At 37.4% G+C, this 20,720-nt stretch overlaps 1 protein-coding gene across 1 annotated transcript; it reads right to left on the bottom strand.

Moving 5' to 3' along the window:
* Positions 1-301: 301 nt before the first annotated feature.
* On the bottom strand, positions 302-3,987 carry dbx1a (developing brain homeobox 1a). Its single transcript, XM_053513769.1, has 4 exons — positions 3,675-3,987; positions 2,829-2,930; positions 1,222-1,424; positions 302-832 (listed from the first exon to the last, which is right to left on the bottom strand). Exons 1-4 carry the CDS (start codon positions 3,985-3,987, stop codon positions 527-529), a joined length of 924 nt encoding a protein of 307 aa, XP_053369744.1. The 3' UTR covers positions 302-526.
* Positions 3,988-20,720: the final 16,733 nt, after the last annotated feature.

Below are 20,720 nucleotides of genomic sequence, written 5' to 3'. Positions count from 1 at the left end.
AGCTGTTTGTTTACACACACTTTTGTGAGGTGAATAAACACAGGTACACACACCTCAACAGCACTTATTAAAGGACAGATAGACAGACATACAGATCCATGTTTTTTTTTCCAGGATCAGGAGTTTATTTAGTAATTAAGACCTATTTAATAATTTAACAGTAATCACAAACCATTCTGCAATATGTTTTCAAATGTTACAATTTATTACCTTTTTTTTTTTACAAAATCATAATCATACAAATATGTATACATTGAGACATGTGTATTGTATAAATTATAAACAAAACTACAGCCTTTAATAAAAATATCTATGTGAAATATAAGTGTACATAACACAACTTTCTTGGTATAAAATATCCATACAAAAATATTTGTACAAAATACTGTACAGTTCCAAAACCGCTGTACAACACAGCAAGAATGTTAAACCACGCATCTGCGCTCAGACAAACGCACAAGCACATGCACACAAAGACAGAAAGACAGACACACACACAGACACACACAGTGTTTTCTAATAAAGGTTATGAAACCATGATCTCATCGTCTGAGTCAGAAGAGTCCGAGTGTTTGCTCGACGGTGAGGACATGGTAAGGTGTGAGCACTCAGACTTTGGTGAAGGGTACGAGTGTGTAGTGTGTACACTCCTCACTCCATCCTCTTCGTCCTCCTCCTCAGGGTGTAACGGTGTATCCCGCACATCGCTCAGGTCAGGATGAGGGTTGGTCCGCGTGGGCAGCGTCTGTTCCCTGCAGCCTCCGGACGACAGCAGCTCGCGCTCCTTAGAGTTCCTCCACTTCATCCTCCGGTTCTGAAACCAGATCTTCACCTGCACACAGAAAACCAAGGGGGGGAACTGTAAATAAATTATGCTTTGCAGGGCATTATATTCATTCAGTGACCACTTAAATAGGAACATCTCAGGCAATGGCATCAGTGCAATATATAAACTCATGCAGATTTAGGTCGCATCAAACATCAGCAGGAGGAAAACATGACCTCAGGGACTCACTGGTGCAGGGGTGGAGGTGTCACATGAGTATTTTAGAAATCCAGGGATTTCCACACACAACAGTCTCTAGAGTTTACACACAGAATGGTGTGAAAAAACATCCACTCAGGTGCTGCAGTGTGTGATAGCAGAAACACCTCGCTGAAGATCAGGCTGTTTTGCACCACTCTGTTTGGGCGGAAAAAAAACATTTCAAGTAAATTTACCTGAGAATCTTTAAGCCCCAGTTTGGTGGCAAGTTTCTTCCGGTCCGGTTTGCTGATGTACTTCTGTTTCTGAAACATTTTCTCTAGAGCTTTCCTCTGCACATCAGAGAACACAGCCCTGCGCAGCATCCCTCTCCTCGGCTTCCCTCTGGAGGCCAGCGGCCACGAGAACGTCCCAGGAACCGGGACCACCGAGGACGAGCCTGAACACCAAAAAAACGACAATAAAGTGTCAAATGATGTGTAACAGTGCATCAGGAATCACATCCAGTTCATGGTGTCTGAGACAGAAGGGATAATAATAATAATAATAATAATAATAATAATTTTTATATTTATTTATATTTTGATTTTCACCCACAAATAGGGAAAAATTCTTAAACCTTTTTTCTCGGTATGCCTGTCTCACTATTTCCCTGTTTCTGTGTGTCTTCTTCTCTGTCTCTCTGGGTCCCTGTGTGTCTCTCTACTTGTCTGCATGTCTCACTCATTGTCTCTCTCTTTCTTCTTCTATCTGTCCACTGTCTCTGCATTTCTTTCTCTTTCCTTGTCTGTCTGTCTGTCTGTCTGTGCAGTGAGAGATACACACACACACACACACGGTCAGTAATTAGCACATGAGCTCTGCTCTGTGTATTCTTATGTAAAGAAGGAGGCGCGTTCGGCCGGACACACACACACACACACACACAGTGAGATTAATAAAGCGTGAAGCGGTAACTGTGTCCTAATGGAGTGGCGCAGAAAAGAGTGGCGCGCACGCGCGCACAAAGCCCGGGAGACTCTGCACTCCGGTCTAAAGAGCGCGGAGACGCGCCGCGGGGACGCGCCGGGACACCGGGGACGCGCAGGGCCTCCGAACGCTTTCTTAAGCCCGACACGAGAAAGGCTTCTGGGTGAAAAGAGGCGCAGTTTATTATTCCTGCTGAAGAAAAGCGCAGCTTTAAAGAGCTTTTCTCCCCGAGACTGAAGAAAGGGCTCGAGCTGAAGTGCGCACTCCAGCGGAATGACCCTCAAGGCCAGACTGCGCATGCTCACTTCAGTCCTCTTGCTCTCACACTTTCACATAAACACATCAGCTCTTTATTCTGATAATCTTAACCATTCTGATCATTCTGTAAGATCTCAGTTACTGTTACTTGACATTTATAAATCATGCTTAAACCCGCCTTCATCATCATCATCATCATCATGGAAAAATAAAATAAGAATAAACTCATAGCTGTGTTTCCTTTAATATCTAACAGGACACAGAGAATTATTTATTATTATTATTATTATTATTATTATTATTATTGTTGTTGTTGTTGTTATTATTATATTTTAAATTATTATATTTTAGTATTATTATTTTGTAAATGTTGTAAGAGTTCAGTTTACTTTTTCTTCACCTCAAAATTTTTTGCTATTATATTGTATTAATTCCCATCAATTACTGACTTTCAATCCAAAAAAAAGCTAAGGCTAATTAAATAATTTTTAATTTAAATAATTATTGAGGTAATTAAAAATTAAAAAATCAATTGCTCAGAGGTATTTCTCTAAAAGCAGATAAATTGGACCGTGTGTGTGTGTGTGTGTGTGTGTGATGATTTAAAGTTACTCACCAGGGAAGTAAGCCGTGCGGAGGAAAGGGTAGAATGGTCCATCGAAATACGGGACAGTCAGGGCTTTAGGGTGGACCTCAGGAACAGGACAAGGAACCGACACTACACACACACACACACACACACAACAGTTACATGAAGAGACATCATATATCATTCTTTGATATAAACTCACCACAGTTCTCTGTCAGTAATAAATAACACACACACACACACACACACACACACACACACACACTCTCTCTCTTCATTTCCAACACATTTTTACTCTTATTAGAAGAAAGAAGAGCAACACTGATAAACCACGTGCAATTATATAAACATCACATGACTATAATGAAAACCATACTGTATGTTTCAGTTTCACACTGCCTAAAGAGACACACTCCACATTATTTCAGCAGTTGATCCTTCAGCTTGTGATAATTTTTATTACTGTGCATCTGAACTTTATGAGTCAGAGAAATTAAGCCAATTGATTTTGTCCTTAGTTACCAGAATTCACTTCACACAGCACTAAGAACATTTATTATCATTTTTGTATTGAAAAAAAATATTATAATATTACTATAACTATAATAAGTATTACTTTTTTAAATAAATATATTTAAAATGTTTATTTAGCCTTTAAAAAGTTGTAAATTAAGTATAGAAAGTAAGAAAAAAAAGTCGCATATAATTTCTATAAAAAAGTTTGTAAAGTTTATAATAGTGCAAAATTAAAGAGAGAGATTTTCAAGATTTCATGGGGATATCACAATTTAGCAAATATTAAGAGATAGATAGATAGATAGATAGATAGATAAACAAATAATGCAAGAAAACAAACAAATAAACAAGACTTACCTTTTTTGGGTGTGTGTGCCAGAATGGCGTTGACGCCGAATTTGAGGTGTGTCGGGTTTTTGCTTGGAGTTTTTGTAGAAGAAAATCCAACCATGGGAGGCTCGGATGGAGTGATGGTGGAGGAGAGAGGAGAGGAGGATGAGGGAGAGGATGAAGAGCTGATGCGCAGCAGATCCTCCACCAGGAAGCCGGCGCGCGCTCTTGGTGCGGAGTGCGCGTGCAGAGCGGGCGGCGCGCGGTGCGGATAGACCGCGTGCGCGGGGTGTACCAGACTCGGGTACAGGGCCACGAGACCGGGCATCATCGTCATCATGATGGGAGTCAAGCAGAGGACAGTGTGTGTGTGTGTGGGTGTGTGTGTGTGAGAGAGAGACAGTCCTCAGGAGCAGTGGTGAGTGCAGGGAGACTCCGCCTTTATAGGAGCGGAGAGACTGCAGGGCGGGACAGCGGGAGAGGGACGGGGGACAGAGTGATGAAGAGCTCCCACTGAGCCGCTTTCACACACACACACACACACACACACACACACACGGGCGCGACAGAGCAGATTTATGGCTGGATTAGACACATCAATTTGACATCAGCGGTGATTACACTCCTGCACGCATGATGAGTCTTTAACTTGGTGCTGCATTAACATCACACAAACTACACAAACTACAGTGGAGCGCAAACTGCATCACCGCAGTGTTCCACAGGATTCAATTAATATTCATAGTATTTATGTGCAAACAACAGACATGAAAAATAAACATGTATTTATGAAATTGCTAATGAATGAGACAGTAGTGTGCCTTTATCTTTACATATAAATATTAATTATATACATTTTAAAATATCTTTATTTGCCTGAAGGACATTAAAATGCATTTAATGATTAGATCCATTTATTAACGAGCCCTTGTATGTAACTAGTAGTTCGTCTCCATAAACATTATTTGTTGTCCGATCTGTCAGTGATATTGTGTTAACTTTCATGTGAAGTATAACATAAGTATATTTCATGGTTTAAACGTCTTGGTTAAATTAGGCAATAAAACTGTAATATTTACAATACGTTTAACAATTTAATTAAAAAAAACGTTTTTTTTTTATGTCCAGTCAGAAGACAGACAACAACAGAACACCATTACATTATTTAAAAATCACTTACTGGGGTTTCTTTGCTCTCTAAGGGCAAATATACAGTATATAATTGTGTGTGTGTTTTAATTTAATATTTTTAATCTATATATTTAATCACACACTTGTGTGTTGCACTAATTACTGTATATTGGTGCTGAATTAAAGCCTTACTGACAACATTTTCTCACACATGCTGTGTAAATGTAAGTGCAGAATTTTGTTGCAGAAAACAATGCAATTTTTTAAAACTTCAATACATTTTATTTACTTAGCTTCACCAGTGCAGAACAAAAACTCCACAATTCTTGAGGATTAGGCTACATTTTTGTAATCTTTATACTTGTGAGTGCAGATAAATTTCAAACCTTTTCAGTATTCATTATTCATTACTTTAACATGCATTTACAAAAATTCACAAATATTAACAATATTTTGCAACTTTTATTTTTAATTATACATAACTTGTATATATATAAAGTTTTCATTCATTATAAATGTAGACATATAGGTATATTATAATATAATAGTATTTTATGAAAAAATATTTTTTATATATTATATAATGAATTTGGGATAAATTTAAGAGTTTTCAATCTATATTTTTTCTTAGGTTTTACCTAGGAGCTTAGTTTAAAAAAAAAAAAACCGAGATTATTTCTAAATATAAGCCATATAAGCCTGTTTATTTCTTTATAACTCATCTGTTTTTTTCTCTTTTTTCCAGAATAAAAGACAGATTAAATCCCCATTTAAAAATCACTTATGCTTCCATTTGTTCAAATCCGATCCACACTCTGTTACGGCTTTAAGCTCTTAAATGGATCTGTAACTGAATCGCTTTATAACAGATGTGTTAGATATGAAAAAAAGTCTTTATTCATTTCAGCAACATAGGGAGCAGAAGTGATTTTGTGTGTGAGTGTGTGTGTGTGTGTCTCATCCTGTTGGAGCGTGAAGTGTCACCCTCAGCTGCTGTGTTAGAGAATAAACCACAGTGCAATCTGTCTCACTCTGACCATGGCCTTTATTCACAATCAGGGTGCACATGCACCGCCAGACTTTTAAACTCGTACCAAGCTCTTTAAACCCAAAATAATTTGCCCTGATATTAACAGTGAACTTAAACACACAAGGTTCAAATGGATCAGTCTTTAATAAACACCATTGTTTTGTTTTACTGGGCAACATTTTACTTAAAAAAAAAACCTAATTAACATTACAAAGTAGCTGAAGCTGAACACAACTACACTGGGTTTAGCCAATAAACATGGACTTAGTGTTTACTACGTCTGAAGTGTGTAAGTGCGTGTTCCAGATAATGTAATCATTCATTTTGTTGACACTGATAAAACTATGGGGGAAAAAAAGTTTAAATTTTAAAATAAATGTGAATCAGATGTAATAAATAGTCTATATGCATTTAAAGCTGATAGCCGGATAGCAGGGTGTAAAGATAATGTCCGATAATGTCAGGAACCCCAGGGGCCATCACGCACATTCTGGGGTGTGTAGGTTCAGTTAAAGTGATGGAAATCACAATGCATCTTTAATAAAGTGATACATTCATTGTCTCTGCACATACACATCAGGCACGTGACTCAAGGTTTAAACGTGGAAGTGTGTGATGGAGCTGATTGACATGCTAACATGCTAACATGTGCTGTGTGATAAAAACAGCATGCTTTCTAATTTTTTGCAAGCTTTTAAAAAATTGTAAACATGTTAATATGCAAACCTAAAGGACCAAGCTTAAGAAATTTTTTGTGATAATTAGAATATTTACAACACACTGAGAAAACATTTTTCTTTAGAAATTATCTTTTTCCATCCATATCTTCACTCTATTAAACTCACAAAAACTAAGTAATTTCATATTTTTAAGTATATTCACTACCCAAAATAACCATACTCGTACACTAGACATGTGGTGTGGCCCAAGAGTACCCTGGTGAACGCCCGGAGAGGATTTGGAGCGCTGCTCACACACCGAAGCGCCCTGACAGGCATTAAATCCATATTAACTTGGCGTTTAACATCGCTTGGGCTTTCTTCTCTTCGCACAAAGCGTTCAGTGTGTGTTGTCTTGCTGCACCTGTTCTCTGATATTCCTCACTGCAGGGATTAGGCAGTGTGTTTTTTTTCCTCTGGCTGACCCACACCACTGAGAGTGTGTGTCAAAAAAGAAAAGAGTTTCAAAGAATAAAAAGGGAAAAAAACACTGAAAAGTTAAGCATCAAGGCTATTAAAGGAAAATTTGGCAGCATGCATAACAGGTGCAGTCCTAATCCTCCAAATACACATTTAATATTTTATTCTAAATGCATTTCTGTCTCCTCAGGCAGATCTTTTGTATGCATTGCGTACTTGGACGCAACCTAACACACACAGACACGCAAGCATGACACGCAATACTTTATAACAGTCCTTAATAAATATTCAGTTGTGCGAATCGCCCATTCAGAAGTCTGGTCTATCTTTGGAATATACTTTAGTATATGTTTTTTTTATTTTTTATTATTAAATAATGTTTTCTCACAAATAATACAATGTAAAGTTATTACAGTTCAAATAATGTGTTTAATAATGAGTTTTTATTGCATACTTTTTCGACTTCACCCACTCGTGAACAATGGCAATCTGTAGGGAAAAGCACTTTATTAGTTTATGCACGTAAATTTTTAAAGTATGTTCGATGTAAGTAAATGTGCTTTATGCCAGAGCTATCACCACCCAGAAATTTTACACACCCTGACACAGCTTCCTTTTCAAAACAGCCAGGCAGGTCTGACAGGTGCAACACCTCTGAGACTCTTTTTTATTGTTTTTAAGAGATGTGAAATTGACCTTCATGCATCCATCATGAGAGCCCTGTGGTGATATCAGCATGATAAAAGGTTACAGGGACGCTGTTAGCTAGCTGAGTGCTGGCTGAGCAGTATTGATTTAAATTTTTTAATTTCAATTGATTTTAAATGCAGTACTGATTTTATGTTGTTTTAAATTACATATATTTTAAGTGGCGTCTTTGCTAGAACACTAACTATGTAGCTAGAAACGTATGAAAGAAAGTAATTTAGCTAGCTAACCAGCTAACAAGTTACTAAAACACTGTAGTGAGTTAAAGTTTCCTTTCTTTATAAACTGTGCACAGCTGATCACGCAGGTGGGGTTTGACTTTAGGATGTACACAATAATAACATCATTTTAAATAGAACTTGTTTTCAGATTTCTGATTAGTTCACAAATAAAATGCATTTTGTTACATATTTCCTCGTGTAGTTTTTCACCACGCGACTCATTTTCTTAGTTCCTGTTAATGAGAATCTCAGACGTTTACTGCACCAGCAGCGTCCACGCTTCAGTCAGCGCTTAAAAAAATATCTTAAATTCTAAATATGCAAATAGCAGACTAGTGAATATGTTTTTATACTATTGACATGCTTCTGGGTGTGTAATCGGATTGTATGTGAGCGTGGCTACTTGTGTCAGTTTGCATGTCATTGGATTAATATAACACACACACACACACACACACACACACACACACACACACACACACACACACACACACACACACACACAGGCCTTAATCTCACACTTTGCTCTCTTTAAAAAAGGCCCAAGGCCTCATTTAATTCATATCTGATTCTCACTGAAGCGTTTGGACGTATTAGCATAACAGTGGGGAGACGCTGCCTCTGGCTCGCTGTGTGAGTGTGTATGTGTGGAAGTGTGTGTATGTGCATGTGGGATAGTGTGTGTGTTTGTGGGTGAGTGTATGTGTGTGTATGAAAGGTATTTCAATTATATAAAATTAATGTGTGCTGTATACAACTTAATTTACAGTATGAGAATTAGAGTTTATCTATCTATCTATCTATCTATCTATCTATCTATCTATCTATCTATCTATCTATCTATCTATCTATCTATCTATCTATCTATCTATCCATACAAGTTCATCATGAGGGTCATAATGTCAAACCCCTTGGCACAAAACTCCGGACACATCTATAAATAAAACAGCGATTAGTTTGGTTACTTAGTACATTTATTAAACCAGCATGTGTGTATGTATAGAGTGTATACGCATAGACTATATTGTTTATATAAGTGTGTGTGTGTGTGCGTGTGTGTGTGTGTGTGTGTGTACGTGTGTGTGTGTGTGTATGTGTGTGTGTGTAAGAAGACTTAATGCCTAAACCCGGATGTGGATCATTATATTGTGCTCCATTGAGGTTGAAGAGTGCATCAGTCACACACACACACTCCTAACAGGTTGTGACTGATTTAGTCCCTTTCACTCGGGCTCAGCGGTGGAACCTGCCCCCTCTGGCACAAGGATCCTGGTGCGACCAAAGAAGTGTCTACATCAAAACTCAACATTAGACACTCTATGTGGCTGATCTCATTATATTTGTCAATGAAGTGAAAGAACAGGGGTTAAACGTCAGACACAATTTCTCAAGACATCAAAAAATGCATTAAAACACACTCTCTCTCACACACACACACACACACACACACACACACACTCTCTCTCACACACACACACACACACACACACACACACCACCACCACCACCACCAGGAGATAGAGCTGTACGAGGAGATCGGAAGAGATAAGTGCAGACCTGAGATTAGCTGAATAATGTGTGTTTATTACAAAATTAAACACAAACACAGAAACTGAGAGAGAAATTAATGTTGGCGCTAATTTTACTACTTACATAGTACTCTTCATTTAGACTTATATTTAGACTTTTTTTATTTTTATTAAATTTTGTTTTTTTTTAAAGCATCACCTGTCCCGCGTCTGAAATCCAGGGTTATTCTTCTCAACTAATCTTCAAACAAACATCATCATGTAGACGTCTTTCAGAAGGCCCGGGTCAGGCAGCTCATCACTCTTCTGATGTTTTACTCTTTTCTTTAAACTGAACTATAATTCTGTTAACATTAGAAAGGACTGTTTCAGGATTCCCAGCTGTGTGTCTCTGGGACAGTCCGCCCTCAGACTGAACAACAATCTGGCCGCTTTGAAAATCAGATATTTATAAAGAATGTCACACCTAGGAATGCTTAAAGACGGGTCTAGAGGAGACGGGACCTGAGAAGAAGAACACGCAGCAGTTATAATAGTGGCAACAAATATTAGTGCATATGTTAAATCATATGACTCTTAGTGTCTATTACAACTTGCAGGTCTTCTTTCATAGTAATGTTAGTAACTGGCTTTCCTACATTTGTCAACATTTTGAGGATTTTCTCCCCCCAGTCCAGATTTACTGCATCACCACAGACCCTGTTTTAACCTTCGGGTTCTTTGTATCCACCTGAATACTTTCTCACTGTAAGGTTCTTGTAACACAATTCATAATGTCGGTCACACACACTACACACACTGGAAGAACACGAGCTGAATAATAACATTATGAAACTTAATAAAAAGGTGAATTAGCTTTAATGAAGGTTAATAAAAAACAAACCTTCCCAACAGTGTGTGACTGATGGTACTTAGTTAGTAACCTAGTAATCAGTGTAGGGATCTACCTAATGACGAAAACTTTAAAGCACTTTTGTAAGTTGATAAGATCATTTGCCCAATGCTTAGATGTAAATATAACAGTAAATGTAGGTAGCTCTGTACACCTGTACATGACAGAACTTTGGTACTAACACCCTAGCAGATTTACAGGTTCATAAGCACAGTGTGTGTGAACGAGTTTTACACTGAAGACAATGTACACAGTAGCGTAGAGGACAAGGACACGTAAAACATGGACAAGAGCATGAGCCGAGCGAGACTCTACTGTAAGTTTTACTGTTCACACCTTTGCAATTGCTTTATCTAGTGTGAATATTTATGGACTGTCAGTGATGGACTGTGACTCCGCCCAAGATAATAAAAAAGTTACTCCAGAAAAAAAGAATGAATAAGTCTGTGAATGAAAACAGTAATGTTAATCTAGTGTTTCTAAAACTGAGATATTTCAGTTTGAACTTATTTTTCATCTGCTTTAATAAATTTTTCAGTTACAACTTACAAGTGTGTAACACACTAACACTAGGGTTTTAGTTTAATTTAGTTGATATCTGTATTTGATTTGCTATCTAGTTAATGACAATGGAAGCTAGACGTGCTGAAAATATGAACGTAAACAGGCTAAGGTAGCACCGGTGGCTCAGTGGTAGGTGTTTCGCCTGCCATGCGGGAGGCCTGGGTTCGATTCCCACCCAATGCCCAAACCCCAGCCACTGGATGCAGTGCCGGTCCCAAGCCCGGATACAATGGGAGGGTTGCGTCAGGAAGGGGATCCGGCGTAAAACCTGTGCCAAGTTGTAGTGCGGACTGGGTATTCCGCTGTGGTGACCCCTCACCTGGAGCAGCCCAAAGACCAACAACAAGTCATTCTACCTACACAAGCAAGACTAAACTCAACAATTAGCTTATTACATTACTGTTAGTAGAAAGTCACTAACATAAAGCTTATGTGACACATCTAACATCTTGTTACTTTGTCACAGCAAAAAAAGCTAATTCAAATTCAAATTCATTTTATTTGTCACATACAGTACGATATGAAGTGAAATGCTTATACGACCGCTAGTGACTGTAAAAATAATTTTTTTAAAAACAGATAACAAGAAATAAATAGAACAAAATTTTAAAAAACTTAAAAAAATATATAAGAATTATAAAAACGTATCTATACAATGAGAGAAAAATATAAAGATGCATTTAAATAAAAATAACTGGAAATGACCAGGAAGAGTGCAAAAATGCATGTGTGTGTAAATGTCCATTGTAGCAGCACATTTTAGAGAAATAAGGACCTTTTGATTTGTGCATATTTTCTAAAACATTATATACTCATTTCAATAATTTTCTTTTGATTCTGTAAAGCTGCTTTGTGACAATGACAATTAGTAATGCGCTATATAATTAATATTAAATTTGAATTGAATTTCATTTTTTCTTACTCATAACTCATAAAGAAATGTAAGATTATATGTAAATAATAAAACAGTAAAATTAATATTTAAGCCAGTTTAAGTCAGTTTAAGCAATAATAATACTCAGGACATTAAAAACAGTTGAATTTGTCCATATGTTGTCCCTATGACTTACTTTGTTTAATTCTTTTATTAAGGAAATATGCAAAGTGCAACATTCTCCGTTTAGTTAAAAGGATAAGAGGATTTTCTTAAAGAGGCTTATCAAAAATAATTTTAATTCAAACGCAGCACTCTGTAGCCACTGAACACCTGCTTTGGCCTTTTGTGAGGCGGACTGAACTTGGCGAGCAGATTTAGCCACTGAAGAATAAATCTGAATACACTGAATAAATGTGCAGGAGAGAAAACGTTATATTAATCTGAATAACTCATTAATATGAACTTGTTTCTGTTAAAGATGAATATAACACTAATATTGCTAATCCTCAAAAGAATTTCAAATGAGACTTTCAGTTTGTTTATTTTTCTAAAACAGGAACAATACTAAAATTAATCTTAAAAAAACCACAAATGACACTTCTCAAGAGTATATTAAATCCAAATTTATTTCTACATTACTTTTAACAATATATATTCCCATAAATCAGTGTTACACAAATAAAAAACTTTGGAAATAAATAAAAAGAAAATGCTTTATGTATACAATTTTTTTCATTTTCCTGTAGACATGTTGCCCTCACACCCCATGGTCGAGGGTTTGATTCCCTACTCCTGCGGGCGTTTCTGTCAGGTCAGGGTTCTGTCAGTCGAAACAGCCACCAGCCCGGTGAGAACTGGCACTGACTGTAAAGATAATGTACAGTATATGGCTGGATAACAGGTGATTATCATCACTCTTTGTGCTTATCTGGGATTCGGTGAAATGCAGTACATACTTAACTAATCTTTAATTATTATTTGTGATTATGTACTGTTCAGATGAGTGCCAGTTCGTTAAGTGATAGTGCACTCAGACTCACAGTGCGCTTATTATCCTTGAGGAATTTCATATGAAAAGTAGCTGCCGAGGTTTAATGAACACCATCACGTGTCATAACGAATGCTCAGAGCAACTAAGGTGGCCTTCAGGAGTGTGTATGTGTGTGTGTGTGTGTGTGTGTGTGTGTGTGCATCAGATTAACGTTAAGGTAACATTAATTAAAACCCTCATATTCACAGCTTTCTGTCCTCATTCGCATTTTTATTAGGTTTAGCAACAATAGACTACTTTTAAAAGGGACGTACCGAATTAAAGGCGGCTCACTGTCACTTGGCTTCATTCTTTCTGGCGTGAATGAGACAAAGCCACTCAAGGGCCACTTCAGATTAATGAAGTGCACTTGTCTGGGCTAGTTTATTATTTAGTGATTCCAGGGCATACCATGAAGAGTACTTGATGTAGGAGAGAGGAAACAAAAGTAAAAATCTCATTTCAGATGAGAGGGGGGGACAATAAACATGGCATTTTCTCAAGAGCATTTACTGTAGGGGACATCAAGAGTCCGGCTGTAGCACACAATGTTAAGGACAGAGTAATTACTGTTACAGAAATAATACATGTGCCTTTCCTTTTTTTCAATGCCACATATTTATTCACTATTTCAAATATTCATTAGGACGCTCTGTAGGACGCATCCAGGTGGAATGTCTTTAATTATAACCGTAAATTGTTAGCAATAATAATAATAATAATAATAATAATAATAATAAGTTTAACCTCCTAGGTTTTTCACAGCTTAAATAATGTAGACTTGTGTAGTCTCAGGTTGTGTAATCAATCTTTAATGACCCTGACAGGAACAAGATCCGTTCTGTGTTCTTAAAATGGACAGATTACAGGAGTGTGTGATGCACTCCGACTGAGGCTGTGGTCAAATGTTTAATTAGTATTACTATTATTTATTTTTATTTTCTTTATAAAACAACAGTTTCAGGATGTAAATGCCACTTAAAATAGGACGACTTATTAACAAGAACAACAACATATTATTTTGTTAATAACAAAATAACCAAATGTACTCTTGTTATGTAAGTAATATATTTTCATTTACACATCAGTTTGCTGTAAAAAAGCACACCTAAATCATTTCAACGTACTAAAGAATATTTAAACCAAAATAAAGTATTCTTATAAATTTCAGTACATGAATGTTTACATGTTGTAACTAAAATGCATTTATTGAAAAGTTTAATGTAATTGTGATTTTAGACAACAGAAACTTCCTTTGTTCATCGATTTGATGGTTATCACAGTTTTCGACTAAATGTGATTGGCTGTAACTACAGTGATGTACAATTTAAAATATTAACGTCCATCTAAGCATTTAGTTGAAAATGTGTGAAGCTTGTATTTTTCACACAAATCTTTGATTTAAGGAGATTTTCAACTAAATTTTCCTCTCTTTCCTTTTTTAAGTTGTAGTATATTTTAAAATAGAAATGATACTTCATAATTACATAAACATTTAATTACTTAAACATTTACCCTTAGCCATGCTGCATAAATGTATACTTCACAGTAATATTTATAAAATTGTGTCTAAGTAACACTCATAAACTTATTTAAATGCTTTTAGTTGTTGAAATCTTTTTCAACTTTTATTATTATTATTATTATTATTATTATTAAATATTATTATTATTATTATTATTATTATTATTATTATTGTTGTTGTTGTTAGTTTTAATTTGCTCTTTTTTAAGGTTTCCAATATCTTTATATGTTTATTTCAATATTTAATTTAAGCTCTACTTAATGATTCCTTTCCTTTTGTAATGCTCTGGCAATACAGTACACATATGGTCATGATAATAAAGCTCACTGAATTAAATTAAGAGAGAGAGAGAGAGAGAGAGAGAGAGAGAAAGCCCATATGGCTCTCTTCTTTTGCATTTTTGTTACGTATGTACGTTTGGTGTTGATTTGGCGCAGCACTTTAACTGTGACACACACACACACACACACACACACACACACGCACACACTGAAAGGTTGCTTCTTTTTGATCCACTACCCACAATCCAGCATGACCAATCAGGCTTTGTTACCATTCAGTCCTCATTTGTATCTCTCTCTCTCTCTCTCTCTCTCTCTCTAACACATGCTCTCTCACTTCCTCATGGGTAAATGAAATTAAGCATGCCATCACCTGTTCTCTATCACCAGCTAAACTACGTATTATTACAGTCTGTGAATGCACAATGTGAGTGTAAATCATACCGTGGTGTACGATAGAACACATCACACTGTACATTTATACGTTAGAAGCCAAATGAAGTGTTAAGTTTAAATCACGTGAACCAATTTACTGGATTATATGTTATTTTATAATATACAGTATAAGGTACTGTAACAGTAGTTCATTATAAATGTGTTGTTAGTGTTCACAAGCAAACAGTAAGTTCCTGAAAATTATTTACAGCTTTTGTTGTAGAGTGTAAAGCCTCCGGGTGAGTTTCTACGCCCAGTTGGACAGAATATTCTTGAAGAAATTCAGTGCTTGGTGTTTTTAAAGTCTTTCAGATCACAGATCCAGATGGATGGATTTACACTTTTTACTTTATGTGTTTTCAATTTATTTATATTAATACATTTCATGTGTTAAACGTTGAATATTTGAACGCACATATATAACATATACACACATATATTTTTTACTTTTCCGTGTTAATGCCATTCTATAATAATATCATCATAATGTGTGAGCGATTATTAAAACTGTAAAATGTTCACCAGGCTGTCAGTAAGTGATAGTGAGACGTGTGACTGTGTAATTCACTGAATCTCAGTCGAAGCCCAAAGTCCAGGAGCAGGAGAGGACAGAAACCAGCATCCAGGAGCAGGAGACCTGATGAGGTCGTATCCAGAAACAGCATTAGGAGTTCCTAATAAAATCTTCATATTCATTTTGATTTAGATTACTCATGATTAGGATTTAAGCAATTAACCATGCGATGTGGCAATTAGCAGAGAAGAGTGAAGCAATAATCATCTCAGTAAAGCACACGTTTATCACCCAATCACACGTGTGACAGATTTTGAAAGTCACTGTCCTTGAGTTCTGTCAAAAACACATGCATCTCTTTTAATGAATAAATGTGTGTGTGTGTGTGTAAGAGAGAGAGAGAGAGAGAGAGAGAGACATGCTTTGGGATGAATGAACATCTTGCCACCTAGCAATGTGAACAAATTCCCCGTGTCCGATACAATAGCAGCAATTATATGCTAATCAATGTTCTCTCTCTCTCTCTCTCTCTCTCTCTCTCTCTCTCTCTCTCTCTCTTTGTATGTTTATGTGTTTGTGTGTGTGTGTGTGTGTGTGTGTGTGTGTGTGCGCGCATGCATTCATACTGCTGAGCGTGGTTAGTCACGGCTTATTACTGCACTATTAGCACTGTCACGCTTTAAACCCGGTTTTCAACACTCAGACACAAACACACAGCCGGCCTTTGAGTGTAAATGATAATGATGTGCAATAATAATGCTAATAATGCTAGGAGGAGTGATCATGACTTCATCATCCATTTAAATGTTGTCCACTTTAAAGTTTCCAGGCCTGTTTTTTTGAAGAAGCCGTCCTCCAGCGTTTTATCGTTAGAACTCAGAATCCATTCAAACAAACAAACTCTATTGAAGTGGTTTTATTGTGTGTGAGTGTTTGTGCTGTGATATCCTCTCTATATTCTCCATACTGCAGCGCATGTGTGTGTGTGTGTGTCTATAAAGCAATTAGAGGTAAAAATATATTTAGAGTGTCTCATGTCTGTCCTCTTGTACGCTTTAGCAAATTTATCCAGAGTTTATTAATCTTTTTTTTAAATCACAGATCTAAGAGATAATAACAAAAAAAACACCAGGGTATGGGTTATCTCCTCTAGAGGTTCAGAAAGAATCAATTCTAAAACGCTCTTCAGTAATAAATGGTTTTAGCATGTGGCGGTGTTAACCTGAGCATTTCCTACAGATTCACTCACACATTTTGTTTACAGCTTTGCTCTGGAATGTCGTTTAGTCTGCAGAGTTTATCAAAAACTCCAACCTCCATCAGTCACCAGCCCGCCCCCCGTCCCATCCCCTCCTCACACACACAAAGCAGCACCAGGCCTGAATAGCCACTTTGACAAATGGATTGTTTTAAAATGAAGCTTGGTGGTGTGTTTCAGCTCTGTTACCCCCACATTAAAACCCCAATAGCATTAAACTCCCTTCGCCTGAAAGAGAAAAAAAAAAGCGCAGGAATAAAAAGGCCCTTTTGTTAACCTAATGTGCCTTTACCAGTTGCTTTGGCCTGAAACATCTGCTGTGTGTGACCAGTCAATATTGTTTAGTGCAGTTCAAAGCAGTCAGTTCATTATTGCTGTCAGAGAATCGCAGACGGCCACAATGCAGGCCTCATTAACGCTGCGGCTCTCCCCGGGGTCACACTCACACGCCGTAGGCTTTTACTTACACACACATTAACACTGTCAGCTTATGACACACTCAGACCTTCTAGTGTATGCGTACAATTAGAAACTCACAGTTTCCACTCGCGGTGTGTTAATCGTCCTCTAGCCTTCATCTTAACACAGGGCTGGTGAGAGAGTTCCTCAAAGCAGCACAGACACTCAGGTGTTCAGATCACAGACACACTGCTGAACCTGACAGAGCCTGTACAGAGCAACATGTACTCCACTGCTTCAATCAACTTGATCACATGGATCAATGGATCACTTAAAAAGGGAATGAGATAATGCACTAACATAATGACTGTAACCCATCATCATGTCAAAATAAACTAAACCCAATGACACCACGACTGATTCAGCGCTGTTTCTTATCTATCGGCTCGATGCTTCATGAATCGAAAACGTCTTGTATCAGGTGGAATGTAGATCCCTGTGTGTGTTTCTCTTTTTAAATAGGAGATAAGTTAAGATAAGATAAGATAAGATAAGATAAGATAAGATAAGATATACCTTTATTCGTCCTACACATTAAAAATCTCTATAGGGTTCAAACTTAATAGTTACAGCTGCACCAGGCTGCCACTCAGGCAGCGTCAGGAGTAGAAAATACACTTCTATATAAAGCCAGTCATAAAAAGACACGTCCTGTGCCTTGAAAAAATATTCCCACATTTTTTCACTTTATAACCACAAATGTAAAGGTATTTTATGGGGATTGATGGCAAATGATAAGTTAAAAAAAAAAATTCACAAATAAATATCTGAAAAGTGTGGCGTGCATTTATATTGACCCCCCTTTACTCTGATACCCCCAACTAAAATCCAGTGGAATCGACTGCCTCAGTGTGAATACAGTAGAACCTTGGATTACGAGCGTAATTCGTTCTGGAACATTCGTAAACCAAATTGAATTGTCCCATAAAAATAATGGAAACTCAAATTATTCATTTCAGAGCCCAAAAAGAAAATACATAAAAATAATTAACACAAAATATTAAATAAAAATTAAACAAATTAACCTGCACTTTACTTTTAAAAAAAAGTATAAATAAATCCCAACAGATAAGTGTTTCCGTTTGTGTGCAGGCGCTGTGTGTGTGTGTGTGTGTGTGTGTGTGTGTGTGTGTGTGTGAGAGAGAGAGAGAGAGAGAAAAAGAGAGAGGACTCAGTTGTGATCACGTGACGCTCGGGGTAAAAGCAAGAAGCTGTTTTCCACAGTCAAAATTTATTACAAATCTTTGCTTGTCTTGCAAAACACTTGCAAACACATTACATTTCTCTCCTCTTCTCTCTCTGTCCCTCCCTGCCTCTCTCTCTCTCTCTCTCTCTCTCCCTCTCCCTCTCTCTCTCTCTCTCTCTCTCACCACACATGTCTCTCCTGAGCTGCCAGTGATCCAGACCTTCTCTGACCCCTAAACCTGTCTGACTTGTCCTGGTGTCCCGCTTCTGGTTGGAGATCTCGTCACATGGATGTCCCGTGTGGTCTGTGTGTGGTGACTGGGGACGGTTCCACTTTACCATGAAGACGGTCCTGTCCTTGGCTGATGCAGACAGCTGTTCTCTGAGGACTCGTGACTGCAGTCACTCGATAGTTCAGGGCTGGAGTTTACCTGAGACTTCAGTAACAAACTGGACTCTATATGAACTTTTCCACATCTCCTGTTATACTGAACTTCCACCCTCCTAACACACAGTATGAGTGCAGATCAATCCCTGCTATCTGTTATCACCCAGATGAGGATGGGTTCCCTGTTAAGTCTGGTTCCTTTTAAGGTGTATTCCTATTACCATCTCAGGGAGTTTTTCCCTCAGCACCGTCGCCCTCGGCTCGTTCATCAGCGATCTGATCATTCTGATTTATACAGATTCAATTTTCATACAAACTTCTATAATTTTCTTTTGATTGTGTAAAGCTGCTTTGCGACAATGACAATTGTTAAAAGAACTACAAATATACAAATAAAATAGAATTAAATAGATTTTGTGAATTTTGTGGAAAAAGGGTAAAGCAAGAGTAAATTAGTTTAAATATAATATACTGCAGTCTTTAATGAGGAGTGATTTATTTTTAGAAACCTCCACTTTGAGGTTCCATTCAGTCGTCTATATATACACAGTGCTCAGCATAAATGAGTACACCCCACTACATTTGTCAAAAAAACTTTAGTTTTCTTTTCAAAATCAACATTTTCTATAAGATACTATACTACAAAATACTCCCACCTATTGATTGCAAACAAGATTTGTTAATTTGAAAACACAAAAAAGTGATTTTCCTAACAAATTAATTCAAGCCCATGTTGCAAAAATGAGTACACCCCAATATAGTCTTAGGAGAAAAGCCACACTTAAGACTACAAAATTCTAATTAACAGTCATTCAACCACAGGTGAGTCTGATGATTCATTTAAGAGGTGTTCAGCAGACAGGTGACTATAAAAGGGCATTACAAAGAAAAGCTCTTTCCATTTCATTCTGTCAGCAATGACTTCACATGGAAGAGAAATGTCACAAATTCTGAGAAAGGAAATAATTTCTTTACACAAAAAAGGTGAGGGCTACAAGAAGATCAGCAAAGCTTATCATATCAGTCAAAATACTGTAGCAAAAGTGATCCAAAAATGTAAGAAAGATGGAAGTGCACCATCTTACAGAGACGTTCAGGCCGTCCATGGAAGTTAACATCTCAACAGGAGCGTCTTTTGATGAGAAGGGTTGAAGAAAATCACCATGCAAGTTTACTGCAGTTAGCTAAAGCAGTAGAAAGCCAAACTTGAGTGACCGTTTCCCGTGACACCATACGGCACACACTGCAGAGGAATGGAATGCAAGGGTATTGTCCAAGAAGGAAACCTCTCCTAAAGCCCATGCACAAAAAAGCAAGCCTACAATTTGCTAGGGCCCATGCTGAAAAAGATGAAGACTACTGGGACTCTATACTCTGGAGTGATGAGACAAACATCACTGTTTTTGGAACTAATGGTTTCAAAACTGTATGGCGTCGTAAAGGTGAGGATTTCAAAGAAAAAAGCATGGTGCCTACAGTGAAACATGGTGGTGGCAGCGTCCTTATGTGGGGCTGCATTTCATTGATGGTATCATGAACTCAACAATGTACTGCTCTATACTGAAGGAGAAGATACTGCCATCACTCCGTGCACTTGGTCGTCGTGCACTTTTCCAACACGACAATGATCCAAAACACACATCAAAAGCTACTGTTGCATTTCTGAAGAAGAACAGGGTGAAGGTGATTGAATGGCCAAGTATGTCTCCTGATCTGAATCCAATCGAACATCTGTGGGGAATTCTGAAGCGACAAGTTGAGCATCACTCTCCATCCACCATCCAGGCTCTAAAAGAGGTGATTCTTGAAGAATGGAAAAAGATAGATGTTGCAATATGTCGCCAAATTGTTCATTCCATGCCTAGAAGATTAGGTGCTGTCCCTAAAAATCACGGTGGTCATACAAA

This window comes from Clarias gariepinus, chromosome 15, assembly GCF_024256425.1.
Source record: "Clarias gariepinus isolate MV-2021 ecotype Netherlands chromosome 15, CGAR_prim_01v2, whole genome shotgun sequence".
NCBI classification, from domain to species: domain Eukaryota; kingdom Metazoa; phylum Chordata; class Actinopteri; order Siluriformes; family Clariidae; genus Clarias; species Clarias gariepinus.
This window is presented reverse-complemented; position numbering and strand designations above follow the sequence as displayed.